This window comes from Momordica charantia (assembly GCF_013281855.1).
Source record: "Momordica charantia cultivar OHB3-1 chromosome 4 unlocalized genomic scaffold, Mcharantia_2.0 BLBB01000004.1, whole genome shotgun sequence".
Taxonomy (NCBI): domain Eukaryota; kingdom Viridiplantae; phylum Streptophyta; class Magnoliopsida; order Cucurbitales; family Cucurbitaceae; genus Momordica; species Momordica charantia.
The window spans coordinates 4,063,616-4,086,741 of NW_028275162.1; the positions used below are offsets into that span (position 1 = coordinate 4,063,616).

Genomic DNA, 23,126 nt, shown 5'->3' on the forward strand with positions numbered 1-23,126 from the left:
TCTGACGGGTGGTCTAAAGCTTAATACTGACGCAACTTGTGGTGTCGCTAATCAATCCACTGGTTTGGGCTACCTTTTGAGAGATTCGTCGAGTTCAATTTTTGCGGCTGGGTGCCAATTTCACTCTTCTCCCCACAATTCCCTAAATCGCAGAACTATGGCTATTAGAATAAAACCAATGCTCGATATGCCAGAGCCAACCTCAGCGAAGAGGGGCTGTCCTTAACAGAATATATTATTTCAAGCTCGTAAAGCCCTTCGCATTCCTAATCCAATGGGGAGATCTGGATACTCTTGGCCCTGAGAAAGTTGTCTTCACGCTCGCAATTTTGAAGTCTGTTCTTTCATGCATGTTTCACGAGAGGCGAATCGGATGGCAAATCTTCTTGCCAAGCGTGGTCTTCACGTTTGTAGCTCCATTGAAGGGAAGCAAAGCTTTCTCCCTTGACTTTTGCGTGTTGCTGAGGGGGAGTTTCATTCTTCTGTAGCCCCAATGCATGTTTCTCATTGATAAAACTTTCTTCTTAAAAAAAAAAAAAACTTTTCTAAATATAATCCTTCTCTGAATATTTAAGAAAATAAAAGTAGAAACTAATCAAAACCTAATTCAATTAAGGCACCTACTTATCACTAATAACTCGTGAGTTCTAATTCTCGGTATGTCCTTAAAAAAAATTAATAAGTAGAGAGAATTTTAAAGTCTTAAATAGTTTTATGTACCTTTTTAATTTAAAAACAAATCAAGAAGAACCAAAAATATAACACAACCGTTCAGGCATATGTTTTGATAAAAAAGCTATTGTACTAAAAAAAAAAGATAAAACGAAAAAATTGCCTTCCTTAGGCGAATTATTGTGCTCCAATCCTGTTTTTGTCTAATTTTATTAAGGTATTTATAAAAAGAATAAATGAGAATTAGGAACCAACATAAAATCTTATAAAATTTAAGAATAAAAATAAAATAAATACAAAAATAAACTAAAGATCATTTTAGCTCTAAAATTTGTGCTTCAGGTAGGGAGCTCCTTTATCCACGTCTCATTGTGTTTTTGTTTTTTTTTTTTTCATTTGATTTCTGATTTCGACGATGTTATTGTAGGTTAAACTTCATTTTCATAGTAGTCTCGACCCGTTACTATGTTGTATACAATGGTAGGATCAATTTCCGCTTAGACCGGTTGGATTCCAGTTTCCTTTGCAAATTCAAATCTTTCTTTTAAGGATAGTGCTTCAGCAAATTCAACCCCATCTGTCATCTGATAAGTCGTTTAGCCTCTATCGTAATTACTTTGGTGGAGTTGCAAATAACTATTCCCAAACCAATGGATATCCATTGATAATTGATGCATGAGAGTTCATTTTGTAGGTATTTTGTTTATGGTATGTTTGATGCTCAATCACCGGGGTATTTGCTATTGAGAAGTTGTTCAACTAGTTGTGAGTGTGGTTGTTCTCCTCATTCATTTCATTTGTTTGTTTTGAGCGGCTTGAAACTCTTCTACATATCTCTTTGATGAGATCTTTAATATTTTTTCTTTTCTAATTAAAAATATTGTTGTTTCTCTATTTTTTATCGAGGAATTTTATAGTTTCTATAAATCTCCCAGGTTTTCTCTAGTTTTTTACAGATTGAGGCTATTTAAAGAAGAAGTATTCTCATCCTTTCTCCTCTGCCATGCATTTAACTATTAATACTCTGGAATACATAGGAAGCTTCTACTGATTTTTTTTAGTTCATAATACATTTTGTCTTTTATCCATGTATAGAAATGAATACTCTAAAGGCCTTTATTATACACTTCTTAGCTTGACATTATTCGAAGAGGCAAATGACCCACCTATTCACCATCCAAAAGTAGGAGCGTGAGTCCTTGAAAGACTACGTCGGCTATTTCAAGGAAGAGCAAATTAAAGCAGCATATTACTCATATGACACGACCATGCCTTCCTTCATCTCCGGCCTCAAAAGACAAAGGCTTGATCTGGTCCTTAAGCAAGGAGTCAGTGATGACCTTCAACAAAGTTCGCTGCACGGATTTCTTGAAAAACGAAGTTATAGGCACGTAGGTTCTGAGCTAAGAAGTATATTGATGTAGAAGAGTTATTGAAATCTCAAGACTTTAAATATGATAGTAACGACAGGTTTAATTGACCATAACGACAAGTCTACTTAATCATAGAATGTAAAAGAAAATTTTTAGCTCTCCTCAGTTTAAAGTTTCCTTGGCAGTGCAAAGCAAATCAAGAATATCCGCATAATTTATCCAACTCCTACCAAATTCCAATTTACATGATACTTTAATTTTTAACAGTTTTACAAGCAAAATACTATAGTTTTATAATTTTCAGTTTAGTTTATTGGTTAATCTCCCACCTTTATTCAAGTAGGATTCAAAATAAAATATTTAAACATTTAAGAACATTAAATTTTAGGAAACAAAATAGTTCATAAGGTTCACCCATGAATCCATGTATTTTAAAATCTTATAATTAGTTTCATTAACTATCAATTTTATATCTAATTAGTTACTACTTTAACTTTATTAATTTAACAATGATGCTATTATATGCTTCCATTTGTCCGAAACTAACATCCAAGCCATTGGTGGGGACAGGGACAAAATGTCTCTAATCCCTGGGTAGTCTAAATGGAAATTTCCTAATCCATTCGGGATGGGTTTCCTGAGAAAATAATATTTCTAGACATAATTTATAAGACATAAAATTGGTACCTATGGATATGAGTTTAGCTCAATTATAATTGACATATATTTCTGATCTCTAACTAAGAGATTATGAGTTCAAATCTCTCACTCTACGTGTTGTATTAAATACCTTAAATCAACCTTGTGGTCATGAAAATTAAAAAGTACAAGAAAATAGAAGTTGGTACGAATGTTCGATTAAAAGATTATCGAAGGAGACTTATAATTTAATTGATATGAATTTCATGAAAATTAAATTTAAAAGTGATAAATACGAAGTTTTGACTAGAAAAACAGTTGAAAGAAATTCCCAAAGAAAGGACTAGCTAGGAGCAGCCATGGACCTGGTCATCTAAAGATTTGATGAAGCGAAAGCTTGGACCGTCGAACCGATTGGCGAAGCAGATCGGTCGAATGGCAATGAACAGTAGGAAATCTTCTGGTATGGTGTCGGAAAACTAGAGAGAAGAGAAGACAACCATTGCAGAGGAAAGAGGATCGGAGAGCTGCGAGAACAGTCCCCTGTAAAAACCCAAGAGCAAAGGCAAGAATAGCCTTTACGGGGGGCAATTCTCTCACAGTTCTGCTTAGTTTACGCTAATGGAAGCATCTTTTCGAGCTTGGAGTTTCGTTGTTTGACATAAACACAATAGTTCATTAGGTGCATGATCGCGTCGTTTGTTTTTCAGATTTGGTTGCAATGGAAGCGTTGATTGAGCTCTGCGACTTGATTGCGCAGAATCCAGCCCTGTTCTCTGAAAAGTTATCGTGGATTTGTAGTCGATGTCCTCCATCTGAGGTTTTTCTTGCTGGATCTCCTGCCATTTCGCGTTCTCAGCTCAATGCAGTGCTCGCCGTTGCCCGACTTCTCTCTAAATGCCCCGACTCGGTCGGTCTGCGCCCCAAATCTGTCGTCATCGAGTTTATTCGCTCAATTCCTCTGTCATTCAACTTGTCTTTCTGGCCGCAGTCCTATGGAAATGATGCTATCGCTTCGTTTTATGCTGAATTCATGAATTACACGTCGAAAGCCTGCGAATTATCCACAGAATTTGCCACGGAGATTTCGGGATTCACGAGTGAGGTTGTATTGTCTGCAATTGACGATTGCAGCGAAGGTTCGCCCATTTCTAGGGCTTTTCTCGTGGCTATGTCGAAAAGTTTTATCCCAATTCTCCCTTCGGATGCAGATAAGCTGGTTAGTTGCATTCTTGATCGTTTTTTGATATCAGAAGCTGCCCCTGGAACGCCAAGGGAACAGATTAGGGCAAACTCTGAGGCCTCGTCGTCTCAGGGTTCGCCATTGAGTGTAAGTCATCATCCGTTGAATGGAGGTTTAAGTCCTGGAAACGAGAACGGCCAAGTGTCGGGTTCCTTGAGCAGCGGCGGTTCACGTATCACTGACGACGCTACTAGTGCATCCTCAAGAGGGTCGGGGATGATGAACGGAAGCAGCCTTCTTTGGAAGAGTGGTGTAGACCAATTGGGTATGAATTTAGGAGTCAGTGAGGGTGGGGGTGTAGCTTCTGTTAGGCAACAAGTTACCGTCTTTGAAGACGAGTCTATCGAGAATTTGGAGAAGCAGGAGATTGCCTTCAAATTGGTGACCCACATTTTAGATAATTCTTCTTTTGATGCTAGACTTTGGGAGCAGATGAGAGCACTATTAAAGAAGCAGCTTCAGACATTGCCAACTTTTCTAAAGGTTAACTTTTCAATGTTAAACTTGCAAGAATTGGCAAATTAGGCGAAAACTATGCTTTCTTAAATGATTTTACATGGATTTTTTAGATAGAAGGAAGTCTAATAGTAATTTGATTGACATGTGCAGATTAAGAAGCGGGACTGGAGTGAACAGGGTTCAGTTTTAAAAGCAAGAATTAATACTAAACTCTTGGTTTATCAAGCTGCAGCCAGGTTAAAGATGAAGGCCGTTGCTTCTCTTGATTTTGATGGGAAACCGGCCAAGAAGTTGATATTTGAGACTTTTGCATTATTGATGGATGCTGCCGAAGCCTGTTTACTTTCTGTGTGGAGAAAGTTGAGAATCTGTGAAGAACTCTTTGGTTCCTTGCTTACTGGACTGGCACAAATTGCTGTTGCCCGTGGAGGTCAGCCATTACGCGTGTTGCTCATCCGTCTTAAACCTCTGGTTTTGACGGTGTGTGCACAGGTAAGTACTTTTTATTGGTTTAATTTTTTCTAGATGTAGAGAAAGTGTTACAAGATTCCTATACAAATTATTTTTTGTTCTAAATGCAGAGGAAGTAGTTAACAATTTCGCAATTTCGCAATTTATTGAATGAATTATTGCCAGGCTGACACTTGGGGCAGCAGCCAGGGGGCAATGTTTGAAAGTGTCTTGAAAACATGTTGTGAGATAATTGAATCTTGTTGGACCAAAGATCGCGCACCTGTTGACACATTTATCATGGGATTGGCAACGAGCATTCGTGACCGAAATGATTCTGAGGAGCAGGTTGGTTGTGTGAGATTGCTGAGTGAAAGATAAGTGGTTATACATTGCCTTTTTCTTTAGTATGAATTAGGAGATAAAAATTTAATCATTAGTGGATTGCCGTAAAAGTATTCTGATAACTGAAAGATCCTTATTGCCTATGGATACAATATGTAAGTTTATTTTTTCTAGCTCTATCTCTATCTCTGTCTCTCTTCTACTTTTGCTCTTTTTTTCCTTCTTCATTACTGTTATAGTGGGTGGTTTTGTTTATTTAAGTTATTTATTTATTTTTTTTAAAATTTTTTATTGAGGTTATCGACGGGATAAATGGATCTCTATGACACTAAAGTTTGTCATAAATACTCTACCTTCTTTCCAACTAAGAAAACATATAACTTTTCTGTTAGTTCAATTTTACAATCAATTTCCAAGCTCATTATGATATGGTGCACGCCAATTTCAGGATGACAAAGAGAAACAGGCAGTTCCTATGCAACTTAATGTCATTCGTTTGTTAGCTAAGATGACTGTTGCAGTTAACAAGTCTGAGGTTGTGGACATGATATTGCCCCTTTTCATTGAGAGTCTAGAAGAGGGTGACGCATCTACTCCTGGCTTATTGCGACTTCAAGTACGAACACTTTTATCTTGCTAATATTATTTGCGGATGTGGATTTATCATTTATAGCATATTGTTATTAATACTTTACTAGTTTGTTTACTACTTTCAGTTGATTGGTTTTCTATTATCTTCCTATTATTGTTACTGCAGCTTCTTGATGCTGTATCCCGCATGGCAAGCCTGGGTTTTGAGAAGTCTTACCGAGAGACAATAGTTCTGATGACAAGAAGTTACTTAAGTAAACTTTCTAGCATAGGATCTTCTGAAAGCAGAACATTGGCTCCAGAAGCAAATACAGAACGGGTCGAGGTGTGCATATCTCTATATTATGTTATTCGATTACTTTGTGCTGAATGCCCTGTGAAATGGATGCTCATGGTTCAATTACATTCTAGACACTTCCTGCAGGATTTCTTCTTATTGCCAGTGGTCTTAAGGGTGCTAAACTACGGTCGGAGTATCGACATAGATTACTCTCTCTATGTTCAGATGTTGGCCTGTCTGCCGAATCTAAGAGTGGCAGGTAGCGATGCTTTCGAATCTTTGTTACATGGTGCTTATTTTGATTATTTATGATTTTATTTTTCTTTAGCTGCATACAAAATTCCATGTTTAATGCTCTCCAAGTCTTACAGAAGTGGAGCAGATTTTCTGGGACCTCTACTGCCTGCAGTTGCTGAAATATGTTCTGATTTTGATCCGACAATGAATATAGAGCCATCCCTTTTGAAGTTATTTAGAAACTTGTGGTTTTATATTGCTCTTTTCGGCTTAGCACCTCCCATACAAAAATCTCAACTTCAGACAAAATCAGTTTCCAGTATGTTAAACAGTGTGGGAAGCATGGGTGCAATTGCTCTGCAAGCTGTGAGTGGACCATACATGTGGAATACACAGTGGTCATCTGCTGTTCAGTTCATTGCTCAAGGGACTCCTCCACTTGTAAGTATTTTACTCTTCCTTTCTCTTATTTTGGGATAAATTTTAGTCGGAAAAGAGGGCATTTATATTCTGATCTGGAGATTTTGATTTTTTATATTCTATTTTGAGCTCTTGTAAATTTCATATCATCAATGAAATTGTTTTCTATATCAAAAAAAGAAATCTATTTTGAGCAACTTTCCCTCAATGTTGTTTAATGTTTGAAGAGTCTTTCTTGCAACCATAATTTTTTAAGTTATTTAGCGGAACTCTTTTTTCGTAGGTTGTAAGTTCAGTTAAGTGGCTAGAGGATGAGTTGGAACTCAATGCTCTCCACAATCCGGGTAGTCGGCAAGGGAGTGGTAATGAGAAAGCTGCTGTAGCCCAAAGAGCTGCTCTTTCTGCAGCTTTAGGAGGCCGAGTTGATATTGCTGCAATGAGCACAATTTCAGGTGAAATCCCCCCCCCCCCCCCCCCCCCCCCCCCCCCGCGTCCTTTTTTTTTGTTTGGCTGTATTTTCTGTATGTCCTTGTACATTCTTTCATTTGTCTTAATAAAAGCTCGGTTTATTATTTTTAGACTCAACATCACAGTAATACAACCCATAGAACAGATCCTGTTCAAGTAGGTCGTAAAGCTCAGTTTCTTATTAAAAAAAAAAAAAAACTGACAGATAGTAGATATGCAAGCTAATGAGAACTGACTGATCTATTACATAGTTATCAGTTGCCTATTACATAGTTTATTGTTTGGATGTATTTTTTAGTAGAATGGTATTTTCATTCTTGCCATCTCAAATTAGTTTATTTCATTTTGTAGGTGTCAAGGCTACATATCTTCTTGCAGTGTCTTTTCTAGAGATTATACGTTTCAGTAGCAATGGTGGCGTACTTAATGGTGGCTCAAATTTAAATGCTTCTAGGAGTGCCTTCAGTTGTGTTTTTGAGTACCTTAAAACACCAAATCTTTTGCCTGCTGTTTCCCAATGTTTGACCGCAATGGTACACGGGGCATTTGAAACTGCAGTTTCGTGGCTGGTATGTCCTCGTGTATTCTTTACTCAACTTCTTAGGTTTGTATTTCTTCGTATCCTCGTTCTATTGTTTACTGCTATACCCTAGTGCCCCAGCTGATGCATATTGTAGGATCAATGTTAAGTAACACATGGACTCTTGTTTAACTGTCAAGTTCTTATTTCCCAAGTTCCCAACTATGAATAACTTGTATAATTACAATTAATGCAAATTACTTGATCTTCTTAATAACGCTCCAAAGGACCCTATGAAAAATAGACATTAATTGTCCTTCTAACAGAGCTTTATTAGGTTAAATATTAGTAAAAGAAGAAAAGGATAAATCTTGAATAATGAAATCTGCGAGGATCTTTCTTTTGTTTTTGATTGGCGTCTTTACACCCTTTCTCTGTATGTGAGTGTTATTTTGTCCTTCGGGTGGTAATCAGGATGATCGGATTTCTGAAACTGGTAATGAAGCTGAGGTCAGAGATTCAACTCTATTTGCTCATACCTGTTTTCTTATAAGGAGTATGTCTCAAAGGGACGAACATGTTCGAGATATTGCAGTTAACTTGCTGACACAACTCAGAGATAAGTTTCCCCAGGTGAAGTCATGTCTTCAATTACAAAAATTTTTTCTCATGCCTTTTCATTGACCTAAAAATCTAGAAATACGTGCTTTCAGGTTATGTGGAATTCATCTTGTTTGGATTCCCTGCTCTTTTCAATGCATAATGATGCACCTTCGGCTGTTGTCACTGATCCTGCTTGGGTTGTAACAGTTCGTTCTTTGTACCAAGGGGTTGTTCGGGAATGGATCATCAAATCTTTGTCATATGCTCCTTGCACTAGCCAAGGTCTCCTTCAGGTTGACCAGTGGGATTAATATTAGTTTTTAGTCCGTTCTTCTGTTTTACCTGTCTTAATTTGGTCTTTAACATCATTTTGCTTAACGTAGCATGTTGCAACACTTTTATAATGCCAGATTCTTGGCATGTAAACTACAAAAAGAAGATTGGATTTTTTCTTGGTTGGTAGCTTTGGGGATGATCAACACAAAAATTTCATCCATAGATCTTCGCTCTGATTTTAGGCCTTCAATGGTTTGTGGACCTGTCAGGGTGAAAAACCTGGATCATATTTTTGGTGATGTCATTTGAATTGGAGAATTTGGGACAATTTGTTGAGGTAATTGGTGTTAGCTTGGATCCCAATATGGGTGCTTACCGGATGGTGTCATGAAGGAGGGTGTTTCTTGTGGTAGACCGGTTTTTTTTTTCTATATTTTTTTCCTATTATTTGGTACATTTGGCTAGAGATGAAACCTGAGAATTTTTAAGCGAGTTGGAGTTGTTGGAGGAGGTTTGACGTGTAGTTAACTTCAATTCCCCTCTATGGTTATTTTCTCGGGGTATTTAAGCTTGGATAATTGGAGCCTCTAACTGTAGTTGTTTTGTTTTATTTATTTTTTTGTTTAACCCGTCTATAGTCTATTTTGTTGGTCCTGTTTTTTTTAGACCAGGAGTAAGAGCTTTGCTTCCATACCCGAGGGCACCCGTGCCCGCCCTAACGCCCGTTGTTGGCCCTGTTGTTGGCCCTGTTTTTATACTATCTCGATGAAAGCTAGTAGAAACTAACTTTCATTTATCTCAATGAAAGTAGTTTCTTTTAAGAAAATGCCAGTTATCCATCCCATCACTTAGTGCGCTGATGATATCTGTTGCATTTTCTGGTGCATGTTATAGTTGGAAATATCATAATATGTGACTTTAGTGTACTCAAACTCAACAAGCAACAAGGAGTGCAATTTTCATAGCTTCCTCTTGGAGCTTGTAAAAAAGACCACGGCTCTTCGGCCTTTTTCTCACAAGAGGATTTGGAGCTTCTAACATATTTAGCATACATGCTTCTGTAGAAATATATTAACGCCTTGTGTGTACTGAAAATCAAGTGCTGCAGAGGGGATTTCTGGTTAAGATAAGTGGGTTGACTGTTTTGAGATTATTAAATCAGAAAAGTTGGAGGAAGAATAATGGCGAACATATCAGATTTTCCCATTGTGGAAAATTTTGACCTTTTGTAGTGACTATAACCAACACTCTAGCTTAATAAAGTTTTATCTCATTTTCTTTGAAGCATTCACTTTCAAGTTTATTATTATTATTAATTTTAATTTATTTTTAATATGGACGATTCAGGAAAAACTATGCAAAGTTAATACATGGCAAAGAGCTCAGCATACACCTGATGTGATTTCTCTTTTATCTGAGATACGGATAGGCACTGGCAAAAATGATTGCTGGACTGGCATACAAACAGCGAATATTCCTGCTGTCATGACTGCTGCAGCTGCAGCTTCAGGCGCTGACTTAAAATTGACAGAAGCCTTTAATTTGGAGGTGCTCGGAACTGGTATGGTCAGTGCAACAGTCAAATGCAACCATGCTGGGGAAATTGCTGGTATGAGAAGGTTGTATAACAGCATTGGTGGATTTCAGACTGGTGTTGCTGCTCCAACTGGTCTTGGGTTTGGTCAGGGCTTTCAGAGGCTGATATCTGGAGCATTTCCCCAAAAACCACAGAACGAGGATGATTCATTTAATGGGATTTTAATTATGAAATTTGTGCAGTCACTTCAACAGTTTGTTAGTGGAGCAGAAAAAGGCTGTGGACTTGACAAATTGAAATTTCGTGAAACTTGTTCTCAGGCAACTGCATTACTTCTTTCAAACTTGGTATGCTTCTCACTTTCTGGGTGAATGTGGTTGAAGTAGCCTCCTGTCTTCATGCATTATTTCTCATAATAACTACTCATTTTTCAGGCTTCTGAATCAAAAACAAATATAGAGGGCTTTGCACGACTTATACGCCTTCTTTGTTGGTGTCCGGCCTACATTTCCACCCCTGATGCGATTGAAACTGGTGTATTTATTTGGACTTGGTTGGTTTCTGCTGCACCAGAGCTTGGATCATTTGTCCTTGCTGAGCTTGTTGATGCGTGGTTATGGACAATTGATACCAAACGGGGTCTCTTTGCATCGGAGGTCAAGTATTCAGGACCTGCTGCCAAGTTAAGGCCTCACTTATCTCCTGGGGAGCCTGAAGTGCAGCCTGAGATTGATCCTGTTGAACAAATAATTGCTCATAGAATATGGCTTGGATTCTTTATTGACCGCTTTGAGGTTAGAATTTTCTTCTCTTAAGGCGTCTTAAATATTTTCCAGTTTTGCTTTGATCATGGCATGGCGTGCTGTGGTTAAAAAAGCTGAACATAAATTGAGGATGCATGTTGTCTTAGTGTTTACCCATATGTTTTAGCATATTGTCTGTTACCAAAAGTCGAAACACATTTGTAACGGAAGTTATGATTGAAACCATATTATCCTATCGGCTTACGATGATATGTTTGGGAGACAACTGCTAGAAGGATGTTTTCAAGTGCTGCTTTAACACGAGCCTGACTAATATGAGCAATATTTTGCCTTTGGGAGGTACAATACCCATCATTTTGTCACCTTTAACATTTTTTTTGTAATTTGCATCTTGGGTACTGTGCATAATTGGTGTCTAGTTCAGCTTCAAGTCTTATTACGTTATTTGGGATCTTACTCCTTGTGATGCTACATTGGGATTTCGGCAAGTTAATCTCATCATGATGTCACACCCTTCCTTTTTGAGGTCACTTCTCATCTCATTTTTTATCCCTATTAGGGATGAGATGTTTTGCCCTTTTTACTATGCACGTTTTCTCTGAATCACTAAGCTGAAGAAAAAATTGACAGTAGAGGATATGACAGCTTGGACCTACTTGAATGGTTTAAAGTGTGTTTTAAGCTCTATCTTGTAAGACTATACCACCACTAGAAGTGAGATATCTTTTAAAATCTTTCATCGTATAATATTATTTGTTTCTTTCTTACCCATGCTAATTGGTTTGTCAGATAAATTGATCCTTAATATTATTTTTAGTATTTAACTGGCCTCCTAATTTCTTGTTGGTTCAATAGGTAGTTCGACACAACAGTGTTGAGCAAGTCTTGCTCTTTGGTCGTTTGCTTCAGGGGTCCACTAAGCCCCCATGGAACTTTTCACGTCATCCTGCAGCAACTGGTTCCTTTTTCACTCTGATGCTTCTAGGGCTTAAGTTTTGTTCGTGCCAATCCCAGGGCAACCTGCAAAACTTTAAAACTGGGCTTGAGCTGCTGGAGGACCGGATATATAGGTTCTCATTATTATATCCATCATATTTTCTTTACAACCAATTTAAGTACTGCATTAACGTTTATGATAGCTATTATAATATGTCTAAGATGCTTTGATTCAATAATTTGTTTTAGTTTATTAGAGACTTGAACTGTCCTGATATCCATGCGGGACTACAGATGTTCTGTGATATTTTTTTTAACTTCAAAAAATAAGAATTTAATGTCTGATCAATTAACTAAGCACTATCTTCCTTCTAATTTCCCTGAGTTCTTGCGTAATATTATCTATATCTTTTCACTTTTTCTTGCCAGTCTTCAGCTTACACAATATGAGAAATCACAGAAGCCATCAATTGTGTATCTTTCTTTGGTAATTTATAGTAGATCACTACTCAAAGACATTTCATCTTTTTTATTTCTCTTGGTTGCCTCATTCTTCAGCTGGAGAGATCTCGTTTTAGTTTTTGTTATCCTAGTCCATTATTTATTCACATCCTTTATATTGTCTAAATCTACAAATTTCCAGTTGACAGTTGTTGATGCAAGGATATTGATTAAGTTTTGGTATTGAATATTTCTGTTTTTTCTTTGTAACCATTATACAGTGGCGCATATTTTGATAAAATTTGTTCTTCTCACCACTTGTACTTTTTAAGTTTGTTTTATGAAAAACCCAGTTTTCATTTGAAATTAAAACATGTGTTTTCTACTTCTTTCAGAGCATCTCTAGGATGGTTTGCTCATGAGCCAGAGTGGTACGATGTAAAACATGTGAACTTTGCTCAAAGTGAGGCTCAATCTGTGTCCATATTTCTTCATTATCTTTCAAGTGACCGTGGAAATGGTCTGCAATTTGATGCAAAAACACGTGGGCGTGAAAATGGTATTTCTGTGGTTAATTCGGTAAGTTTCTTGTACAGTGTTTACGATGCTCCTTTTACATATTTCCCAAGTTTCTGGTATTGCATGAGTTCTGCAACTTTTTAACTGAATGATTTATATTTTAACAGAAAGATCAATATCACCCTGTATGGGGCCATTTGGAAAATTATGCTGTGGGAAGAGAAAAAAGGAGGCAACTACTTTTGATGTTATGCCAGCATGAGGCTGATAGACTTGAAGTTTGGGCACAGCCAAATATTAAGTAACATTTTATGCTGCCATTGAACATATTCATTCTTCTGATATACAGAATCTGCATCACCTGGAAATCTTACCTGGAATATATCAATTGTTTCTCGTATTCTGTATATAGGGAGAGTACACCTTCTCGACCCAAGCTAAGCTCTGAAAAATGGATAGAACATGTTAGGACTGCCTTCTCTGTGGATCCACGAATTGCCTTTTCTATGGTCTCAAGGTTTCCAACAAATGCGTCCTTAAGAGTTGAAATGAATCAACTAGTACAGGTATTTGTTTCCTTATTTTTTTTCTCTAAACTAAAACTTCTGAAGAACTTGAGCTTCCTATGCATTATACACCATGTTTCTGGTTGAATATTATGAAGCTGTAGAATATCAGTGTCCTTGTGCTCATTGTTAACAATGTAAAGGTGAGAGCAAGAAGTGCATTGCACATTTTAGTGCTTATATTTTAATTACCGAGATAGTTGATTATGCAAGAAATGCAATGATTTTGGGTATAGAAAATGTAAAATTTGGGTATGATTGTCATTGTCAGAATACTGTAGCTGGATAATAAAGGAGTCTGATTTGTAGAGAAGTTGATAGGACATATCTTTGATGTCTAACAAGTACTTTTCTCCATTTGGCTTAATAATGAAGTTTTCTTATGATATAATTGAGCAATTTCTCTCCTCCAAGGAGAGTTTGCTGGATTGATGAACTAGATAAGTTTTGATAGGTCTAAAATATGGAATAAGTGATGGAATGGGATGGATTGGATATAAACAACCAAGATGGGATAAATAAGCGGATCTATTTATTACGTTTAACTATTTTATAACATTTTTCGGGTTTTCTTACTTTTATGTCAATTTTAATTTTTTTTTCTTTTGATCATAATTTTTTTATCAAGAACCCTCCTGGATGATGTACAATGCATTGAAAACAAACTATGAAAAATGGGGGGAAAGAAAAGACTTAAGAAGATATTGAAAAGGAAAAATAAAAGGAAGAAAAAAACTCTTCAATTGGTACGTATAAGAAAAGAAAAATAATTACAATTATCTTCACAAACACATTTGGGCAGTGAGCACAAAGCAGACAATTCTTTTGCCTTTTACAAAATTGCCTTCACAAGGAGCTTTTTCTAGATGCCTAAATGTATTTTAAAGACTCTCTCTGTGTTTTTCTTTTCTTTTTTGCTTCCTTTTTTTTAAATAGAAAACCTTTGATATGGTGAAAAGTCAACATAATAATATCTGGACCTTTACGGTGAAAGGTCAACCTTTTATTTTTCTACTACTGTTCCTTAATGAGCCTTTGCTCGATTTTTCTTCTTCCTGATGTGGTCTCTTATTGCAGTTGCACATATTGGATATTCGTTCCATTCCTGAAGCATTGCCTTATTTCGTCACACCAAAAGCTGTTGATGAAAATTCTGAACTTCTAAGACAGTTGCCACATTGGGCCGCTTGTTCAATTACACAAGCTCTTGAGTTCCTCACTCCTGCTTATAAGGGGCATCCACGTGTTATGGCATATGTTCTTAGGGTTTTGGAATCCTATCCTCCTGAAAAGGTTACTTTTTTCATGCCACAGTTGGTGCAGGCTTTGCGATATGATGAAGGGGTATATTTCGTAATGAACTATCTTGCGTTTATTCTTTCTCAGATCCTCTTTATATTTTTCATTTTAGTTGCAGGGACTTGGATAAAGCTCTCTTTCCACTGATTGTGATTTCTGTCAATAAATTAATCAATTCAAGCCTTACTAAATCTTGGGGGATGTTTTTGTTACTAGGTTGTTGGGACTTCTCTTTATCGAGGATTTTTATATGAAGTTAGATTTGGTTTTGCTTGCACTGATTGAAACGAATATACATATAAACCTTTGGATTTTGGTGTACTATTGCCTCAATGTAGCCTTGATGTGCAACTTTTTTTTTTTCTTTTGAATGTCTTGTATTTCCTCTTAAGATGATTTCTCATCTGTGTTTCTTGTAATTATTGTAATAATAATAATAATAGTAATAAATTGATATTAAGAAAAGGTATAAATTATAATTCAATAAAGGGCCATTAAATGATAAAAAAATATTTTGGGTAATATAAAGGTAACAATAGCCAGCTGTTTACTAAATATGAAAAATTACCTTTACTCGACTCTGCAAAATTGAAGCTAAGCAACTGACGTTTTCAGGCCAATAAAAAGACAGCCCAAAATTTCTCCTTTTACTCTTTGGGGTTCTTATTTTATATTTCATATCAGTGATTTTGTTTCTTGTTCAAAAAAATAAAATAAAATATTCTTTTCTTACCTTTACTGATTTAAGCAAGGGTTCAAACTTCGCTGATTTGAATATTATCAATGGTGATTGACATATTAGCTCTTTTGCATACTGAATTTCTTTTTTTTTTTCTTTTTCTATGTGTGATATCTGATTCAATTACTTTTCAGAGGTTGGTTGAGGGATATTTACTTAGAGCAGCTCAAAGGAGTGATATATTTGCCCATATACTGATCTGGCACCTACAGGTTTGTGAAATTTCTCACGTGATTGTGTATTGTTTTGGAATTTAATTTATGGCTCGTAAATATATATTATTTTTTAATTTTTTAATGCACTTTTCTATTCAAGTATACTCTGCTTTTAAATGCAATTTCCATTATAGCTTTAATTTTTATTTTCTTGACGAAAATGGGATGTGACTCTGCATTATGTACTCTGCAACTATATGTTTTGCTGTACATTTAATAAGTTGAGTTAACGACTTGCAGGGTGAGACTTCTGTACCAGATTCTGGGAAAGACGCCAACTCCGGGAAGGTATGTTTCTATTTGTGTTTTGGAGATCAAGCTTGTTAGCACTTTTCTGTTTAGTTACACTCTTTATAGCTTTCTTTAGACCAGAAAAAAATGAAAACAAAAGGAAAATCTGACTTGCATTGAATCAAATAATATTAGCGTATTTTTTTAGAGTGGACCCTCAAAGCAAAGAAAGAAATTAAAGAGGGGGGAGGGAGTCGATTACAAAAAACTCTTTCATGTGGCACAGAGAACCCTTTAGTTGTTAGAGTTAAAATCCTAGAATTTACACCAAGAACCACAAAAATAAGAGAATCAAAAAGACTGCTTATAGATTCTTCTTTCTTAGTGAAACTTCTATTATTCCTTTTAAGTCAAAGTAACCAAAAGAAGGCTCTAACAAACTTCAACAAAAGATTTCCTCTCTCCTTGAATGGATGGCCTTCAAGCACCATGGAGAGGAGATTGTTGACATTAAGGGAAAGAGCCATCTACCATTTGAAAATAGGGAGAAGATAGTTCCAGAAAATTTTCAGCAAACTAGCATTTGTGAAAGAGATGACTTTGAGATTGGACTTCATCCTTTAATCTTTATCAGTTATCATGTACTGATCCTTCATGAGCAAGCTCCCAAAGGAAGAAGTTACTTCCTTGAGATGTTTTGAATTCCAAATCAGTTGGTAAAGATTTGGCCCTTCTGTGATATCTTTACCGACCAAATATTTAAAAAGGAAAGTTGCAAGAGAAAATCCCTGAATTTTTGATCACCCATATCCATCTATCTGGAAGGGTGCCAAGGAAATTAAAATAATAATAATAATAATAATAATAAAAAACAGAGAGCACGTTGGAGAGAGAGGCCCACTCTTGAATCCCATTCAGGAACTTTGTTCTTAAATCTAGCTCCCAATATTGAGCCGAGGGATTCCAAGCATCCATCTTTGACGAGGGAACTGTTCTGGCTACAGAGAGATGGGTAGCCTTAGTAGCCTTGGGTAAGCCTATGAAGGGTATCGTTACCAATTCAAAAATCATTCCAGAAGCTTGTAAAATTGTCCTTACCAACCAAGACTTTGATTGTTTTAAAATGGGTAAGAATATAATCTACAGGGCCTTAGCCCCCAAGGGGCCGTCCCATTGGCAAGAGCATGAGGCCTTGTGGTATCACCTACCATTAATTCTTGTGTTCGAGCCTTTCAGTGAGTTTAATACCAAAAACTCCTGATGTCTCTCAGGTCTGGACCTCGAGGCAGACGCGGGGGCCCCTGGTTATAGGGGTAAAAAGTTAAAAGAACTATCGATTCTGGGTTATAAATAAAAAATATATATAATAATAATCTACAAGGCCTTAACAAATATGGAGAGAAGTACCCACCCAATCAAAGACTACGATAGGTCTAGCCAATTTTAGCTCCAATAATTTTTCCTCTAACAGATGGTGGTTTTTTAGGTATACTTTGTTCTTACTGTACTATATATTTCTTGAACATAGTAATCATATTTTATTTTCCACTTAGTTGGATATATGTATCCTTGGACAGCTCTTAGTATTTTCATCTTATATTGATATATTAGTTGTTTCTGATTCAGTGCTCAATAATCCTGTAAACGTGCTGTTTTTCAGAATGGTTCATTTCTAGCGTTATTGCCAGTTGTAAGGCAGCATATAATTGATGGTTTCACTCCCAAGGCTCTTGACTTATTTGAAAGAGAGTTCAATTTCTTTGACAAAGTTACATCTATATCTGGTGTTCTCTTTCCACTTCCCAAGGATGAACGTCGAGCTGGCATCAGGAGGTGTGTTTTCACTGTAAATTCTGTAGCTCACATTTCCTAGGTTGCCAAATGTTAACTGAAAAGGATATTAAAACCATTTGCCCAGGGAGTTGGAGAAAATTGAAATGGAGGGTGAAGACCTATATCTACCAACTGCAACAAACAAGCTTGTCCGTGGGATTCAAGTAGATAGTGGAATACCCTTGCAGTCGGCCGCAAAAGTTCCTATCATGATTACATTCAATGTCGTCAATCGGGATGGGGACCCAAATGATATAAAACCCCAAGCTTGCATTTTCAAGGTAAGTCAACAGCTAAGTCCCTCGTCATTTCAATATTAGTTTGCTTGTAAACTACATTTGGTCTTTCTCTTCCCTTTCTTTCGTTTTAATTAAGCTGAGGTTTGCCTATTGTCAACATTCAGAAAATTAAGTCCTCTGAAAGGAACAATCAGAAAATTAAGTACATCAATTTAAGGCCAGCCACGTTAGTCTCTTCTTTGTTTGCATGCTGATAACCATCATAACCCTAGTACATATTTCAAATTTTTATTGAAATATTTGTGAGTTTCATAAACCCTTGAAAATCTCTAAGTTGGACTAAAGGCAACATAGTAAAAAGCTAGTTACATTTACAAAAGAGCATACCCAAAAGTTTTTCTGGAGTCTCGCATTTGCTGACTTTTATGTCTGGCAAAGAGGAGACTTGAATGTGTTAAGAACTAATTTTATCTTTGGATAGTTTTTTTTTTTTTTTTTTTTTTTTTGAACGATAAACAAACTTCTCATTGAATTAATGAAAAGGAATGAAAATGTTCAAAGATACAAACTCTCGAAAGAGTGAAAAAGATAAGATAAATTACAAATATCCAGAAAATAATAAGATAAGTTCAAGAATTAAAAAATAAGGTAAAAGCTCCCCAATTGTAGCAGATAAGTGAGGGAGAGAAATTCTCAAACATAGGTGACATTGAACTCCACTGCGAAGCCTTAAATTTAGCCAAACTGAAACGGACCAATGGAGGTTTGCGACGATCTTTGAAAATTCTGAGATTTCTTTCGTACCAAAGCTCATAGAGCATGGCCTTGACTCCATTTGTCCACGGCAAGCTACTTTGTGGAGATAGGATTGGGCCAAGGAGTAATTGGAGAACATTATCCACTGCTATGTTGCTGAAAACCCAAGATAAATTGAACTCTTTGAATAACAAGAACCAGCAATGCAATGCATAAGGACATTGGAAGAAGATATGGATCAGATTCTCCCCACTTGCTTGACAAAACATGCATATCGATGGCCGTAGACAGAAAGCAGAGAGCTTTCTTTGTAGAATCATCTGTATTCAACCTTCCTTTAATGATGATCCAAACAAAAAAACCAATCTTCTTTGGACTCTTTGTTTTCCAAATAGCCTTATAAAGATCAGAAGGCATTAGAGATGTCGATGAAGAAGATTTGCAAAGAGATGCCACTGAAAATGAGCCTGAAGCCTCCAAGGACCAGAAACGACTGTCTTCCATACTGTTCGGGATGTAGGTGTTTAAAACAGCCAATAATTCAATAAATTCCTCAGCTTCCTCATCTTTAAGCAACCGCCTGGTTTGAATTTTCCAAGAAGAAGTCAGAGAATCCCAATAATTGGCAACTGTACCATTAGGTAAAGAAGATACACGGAAAAGACGTGGTTCTCTTACCTAAACCCTTATCTTTGGATAGTTATTGTTAAATGATTAGACATGTCATATAGATGTTAGGAAAAAACTTAAGGGCACTTAAAAATGCATGGATATAATTAATAAGGTGCCTTTTGGTTATTATGTTGTTGTTGGCCCTCAGAAAAAATTATGATACTTAAGCCTGAGCTTAATTATATAACACGTATATCCTAATTTTAAATAAATAACTTTTTTACATTGTTTCTTCCGTGGATTGCTTAAGTTTTCCTTTTTCCTTTATTTAAGGTTGGAGACGATTGCCGACAAGATGTTCTTGCTCTGCAAGTGATAGCACTTCTTAGGGACATCTTTCAAGCAGTTGGGATTAATCTCTATTTGTTTCCATATGGCGTTCTCCCAACTGGACCTGGTAGAGGTATTATCGAGGTAAGTTTTTGGAAACTATGTGGTTTTAACTTTTAGTCATGAGCTATGTTTTCCCTAGCGTGTGCTATCCGCACTAAGCATCTGTGCTGATGGTAAGTTTTTCCTTTTTTTCCATAGAAGTTTATGTTTACGATGAATAATAGTGAGGTGGTGGGTGGATTACTTTACTTGTAGTGAGAAAATATTAACTTTTAAGTTGAATGCACTCTTTAAGCACATCTATGATCCCTGTTTAAGTACTAGTTGCAATTACTGGGAACGTTCCAGAGTTTAAGGAACAAAATCAATAATATTTGTTCCATTCCTTATTTCCTGTTAAAATATGGCCTAAAAAAGTGCAAGCTTGCAAGATAATAAAGTTGAATTTAGCCTTTACTTCAGCAAGCTAAGTTATTAATTTCATTATATGCACTTGAGGCAAACTGGCATTCTGAAATTACTCGCTTGATTTGATTAAATACCATCTCCTATTCTTCACCTTCTGCTTTTGTTTACTAATCATACCTATACTTGTGTAGCAGTATTCATGAATGATCTTTTCCTTCTTACATGGATACGGTTATTATTGCTCCCCTTAATGGTGACCGTTATCAGGTCGTTCCTAATACACGAAGCAGAAGTCAGATGGGTGAAACCACTGATGGGGGCCTGTATGAGATCTTTCAGCAGGACTACGGGCCAGTAGGCTCTCCAAATTTTGAAGCAGCACGTGAGAACTTTATCATCAGTAGTGCAGGTTATGCCGTGGCCAGCCTGTTACTTCAACCAAAGGATAGGCACAATGGCAATCTTCTAATCGACAAGTACGGTACCCTTTCGTCTCGTTCACCTAAAAATAACTTCCAATTGCACTAGCCAAGCCTACTAGTTCAACAACAAGAATTTCTTTGCATCCCCTTTTTAATCCTGGTCAGCTGGAATCTGTTTAAAATAAAAGTTTCCTAGATTGATTAGGGCTGCTGATTTACAGTCATCTCTTCAGGACAAAATTCTTTTTATCTATTCCATAGTGACTAGTGAGAATGCATGGGATTTGATCCAGATATATTATCATGTTATTCAAATATGTATGTTCTATACACTCCGGGAGTTACTGCGGATAATATGTTCCCGAGTGTTGATGCATCGTATGTGAATGCAGCACTGGAAGGCTCGTCCATATCGATTTTGGTTTCATACTTGAGACATCGCCTGGGGGAAATATGCGCTTCGAGAGTGCACACTTCAAGCTAAGCCATGAGATGACTCAACTTCTTGATCCCTCTGGGGTTATGAAGAGTGAAACCTGGAACTTATTTGTAAGGTAATAAAAGTTCCTTCCTCTACTCTTCTGTTTCAAATTTTCTCACAAATAAAGTTTTTGGTCTTTGAGATTGATTGTATTAACTCTCCTGTGGATGTCCATAGCTTGTGTGTGAAGGGTTACCTTGCTGCCCGCCGTCATATGGACGGTATCATCAACACCGTATTATTAATGCTGGACAGTGGATTACCCTGCTTCAGTCGTGGTGATCCGATTGGAAATCTTCGGAAGAGATTCCATCCCGAAATGAGTGAGCGTGAAGCAGCCAATTTCATGATCCGTGTCTGTACCGATGCATATAACAAATGGACAACTGCAGGCTATGACTTGATACAGTACTTGCAACAAGGCATTGAGAAGTAAGGTATTTTTTTTTTAACTCGAGACTTTCAAATGTTAGTTTCCCCCCCTTCGTTACTCTTCCTCCTATTTTTTGAGTGATTTTCTTGAGATCCCTCGGCCCTGTAAAAATGGCTAAAATACAAGTTACCTGGTTTCTGTCTTATTTTCCGACTCGAGCAGTATCCTTTGACAATCGATGCAGTTTCGGTCGGGGTAACATGAAGTGATCATTTTTGTACATTCTTCATTGTTTATTGAGATCAATCTAAATTATTATCTTTAGAAGCCTTTTCTGATGACTACTTTCTTGATGCTTGCTGATCCCTAAGACTAATTATTTTCACCATGTTGGACAGGTTCCTCACTAACAACTTCTTTCCCAAATGTCCTCAATATCTTCTATAGAAATAATTTTTTCTTTCTTTAAAGCACTTTCCAAGAAACCGGGAATTAAGTTTTATAGGGTTCGTTTGGTAACGTTCTATTTCTTATTTCTGTTTCTTCATTACTTGAAGAAAAATGAATTGCATGACTCCAACATTCAAGAATTTAAGTATGATAAAATAATTTTTTTTTGTTTATGTTTTGGAACAAGAAGAAAAAACTTGTTTTGGTTTATAAAATTTTTATATAATTTTGAGAATGTTTTCAAGAGAACGAGAAACAAGAAACATAGTTAGTTGTAAAATATTTAAATTTCTCAAGAAAATTGGAAAGGAAAAACAGGAACGAAAATGTTATCAAACGAGTTGATAATTTTTAGATGTTCTTTTGTTGGTTTTTTAATTTTAAAAACATATATAATTATGAACTCTTTTCTAAGTGCATCACTGAGATATATATTATTTTCCACTAAATATTAATGTTATAAAAGTGCCTTTCTAATAACTTCATAATACAAAAAACAATGAAAAAAGTTTCGGAAAGTTACTGTGGATTGTAGTTACTAGTCCAATAAGTACTTTTTTCTAATAACTATTTACAAATATATGATTTTTGTTATTAAAAAAACTTGTAAAATTATTAGGTTAAATTATAAATTTAGTTCCTAATCTTAGTTCTAATTTGGTTTCTATGATTTAAGTTTCAATTTCGTCCTAACATTACCACACGGAAAAGATGATTGGTTCGATTCAATCCAACTATAAATTTTGAATTGAAATTTTAGATTGAAACTAAATTTGAATCATCTAAAACAATTTAAAACTTTTAGAATCATAATAAGAATAAATTAAAACTATATCTAAATAAAAAAAATCAAATTTATAATTTGACTTTTTTTTTTGTTTGTTTTTATTTTATTTTCTTCTTTGATCAATGAAGGGCTCCTCGTGTAATTGCATATAATTGAATGGTTTATTCTATATCTAATAAATAAAAGGATGATTGATAATCATTTGGGTCAAGTAATTGTGCGATTCCGTATGAGGACCTCTTTCTTTTTTGCCCACTCTTCGTATGAATTTTGCTTTCATTTCCCTGTATAGAGCATTGGTTTACTTGTGTTTCGGTCTTGAACAAGCACTAACAACAACCGCTCTTGAGTTGGGCGAAAAGGACAACTACTCATTCTTAAAACCAGCATTCTTGAGACCAAAGAGGCAGGTGGGAAAGGGGAAGTTCTTTGTTCCTACAACATGAAAAGAAAAAAAAGCGAGATACTAGAATACTTTCGAGTTATGAAATCACTTAGGTTGAAAAGCAAGTCGATGATGCCATAAGTCAAATGGGTGAGTGAGGCGAA

The 23,126-nt window shown here is 36.2% G+C and overlaps 1 protein-coding gene across 1 annotated transcript; it reads left to right on the top strand.

Annotated features, from left to right (window-relative positions):
• Window positions 1-3,013: 3,013 nt before the first annotated feature.
• On the top strand, window positions 3,014-21,670 carry LOC111007670 (phosphatidylinositol 4-kinase alpha 1). The gene is made up of 26 exons (XM_088122468.1): window positions 3,014-4,410; window positions 4,537-4,878; window positions 5,023-5,184; window positions 5,630-5,797; window positions 5,939-6,097; window positions 6,184-6,311; window positions 6,424-6,730; window positions 6,993-7,161; window positions 7,529-7,746; window positions 8,172-8,330; window positions 8,411-8,593; window positions 9,924-10,460; window positions 10,548-10,907; window positions 11,733-11,947; window positions 12,650-12,833; window positions 12,941-13,074; window positions 13,186-13,339; window positions 14,417-14,683; window positions 15,512-15,589; window positions 15,833-15,880; window positions 17,484-17,656; window positions 17,742-17,937; window positions 19,597-19,737; window positions 20,332-20,540; window positions 20,879-21,040; window positions 21,145-21,670. Exons 1-26 carry the CDS (start codon window positions 3,406-3,408, stop codon window positions 21,401-21,403), a joined length of 6,117 nt encoding a protein of 2,038 aa, XP_087978594.1. The 5' UTR covers window positions 3,014-3,405; the 3' UTR covers window positions 21,404-21,670.
• Window positions 21,671-23,126: the final 1,456 nt, after the last annotated feature.

Coding starts and splice junctions, on each gene's coding strand:
- LOC111007670 (XM_088122468.1), top strand. CDS start 3,406: ATGGAAGCGTTGATTGAGCTCTGCGACTTGATTGCGCAGAATCCAGCC. Junction 6,098..6,183: donor CAAATACAGAACGGGTCGAG/GTGTGCATATCT, acceptor ATTACATTCTAG/ACACTTCCTGCAGGATTTCT. Junction 15,881..17,483: donor AAGACGCCAACTCCGGGAAG/GTATGTTTCTAT, acceptor GCTGTTTTTCAG/AATGGTTCATTTCTAGCGTT.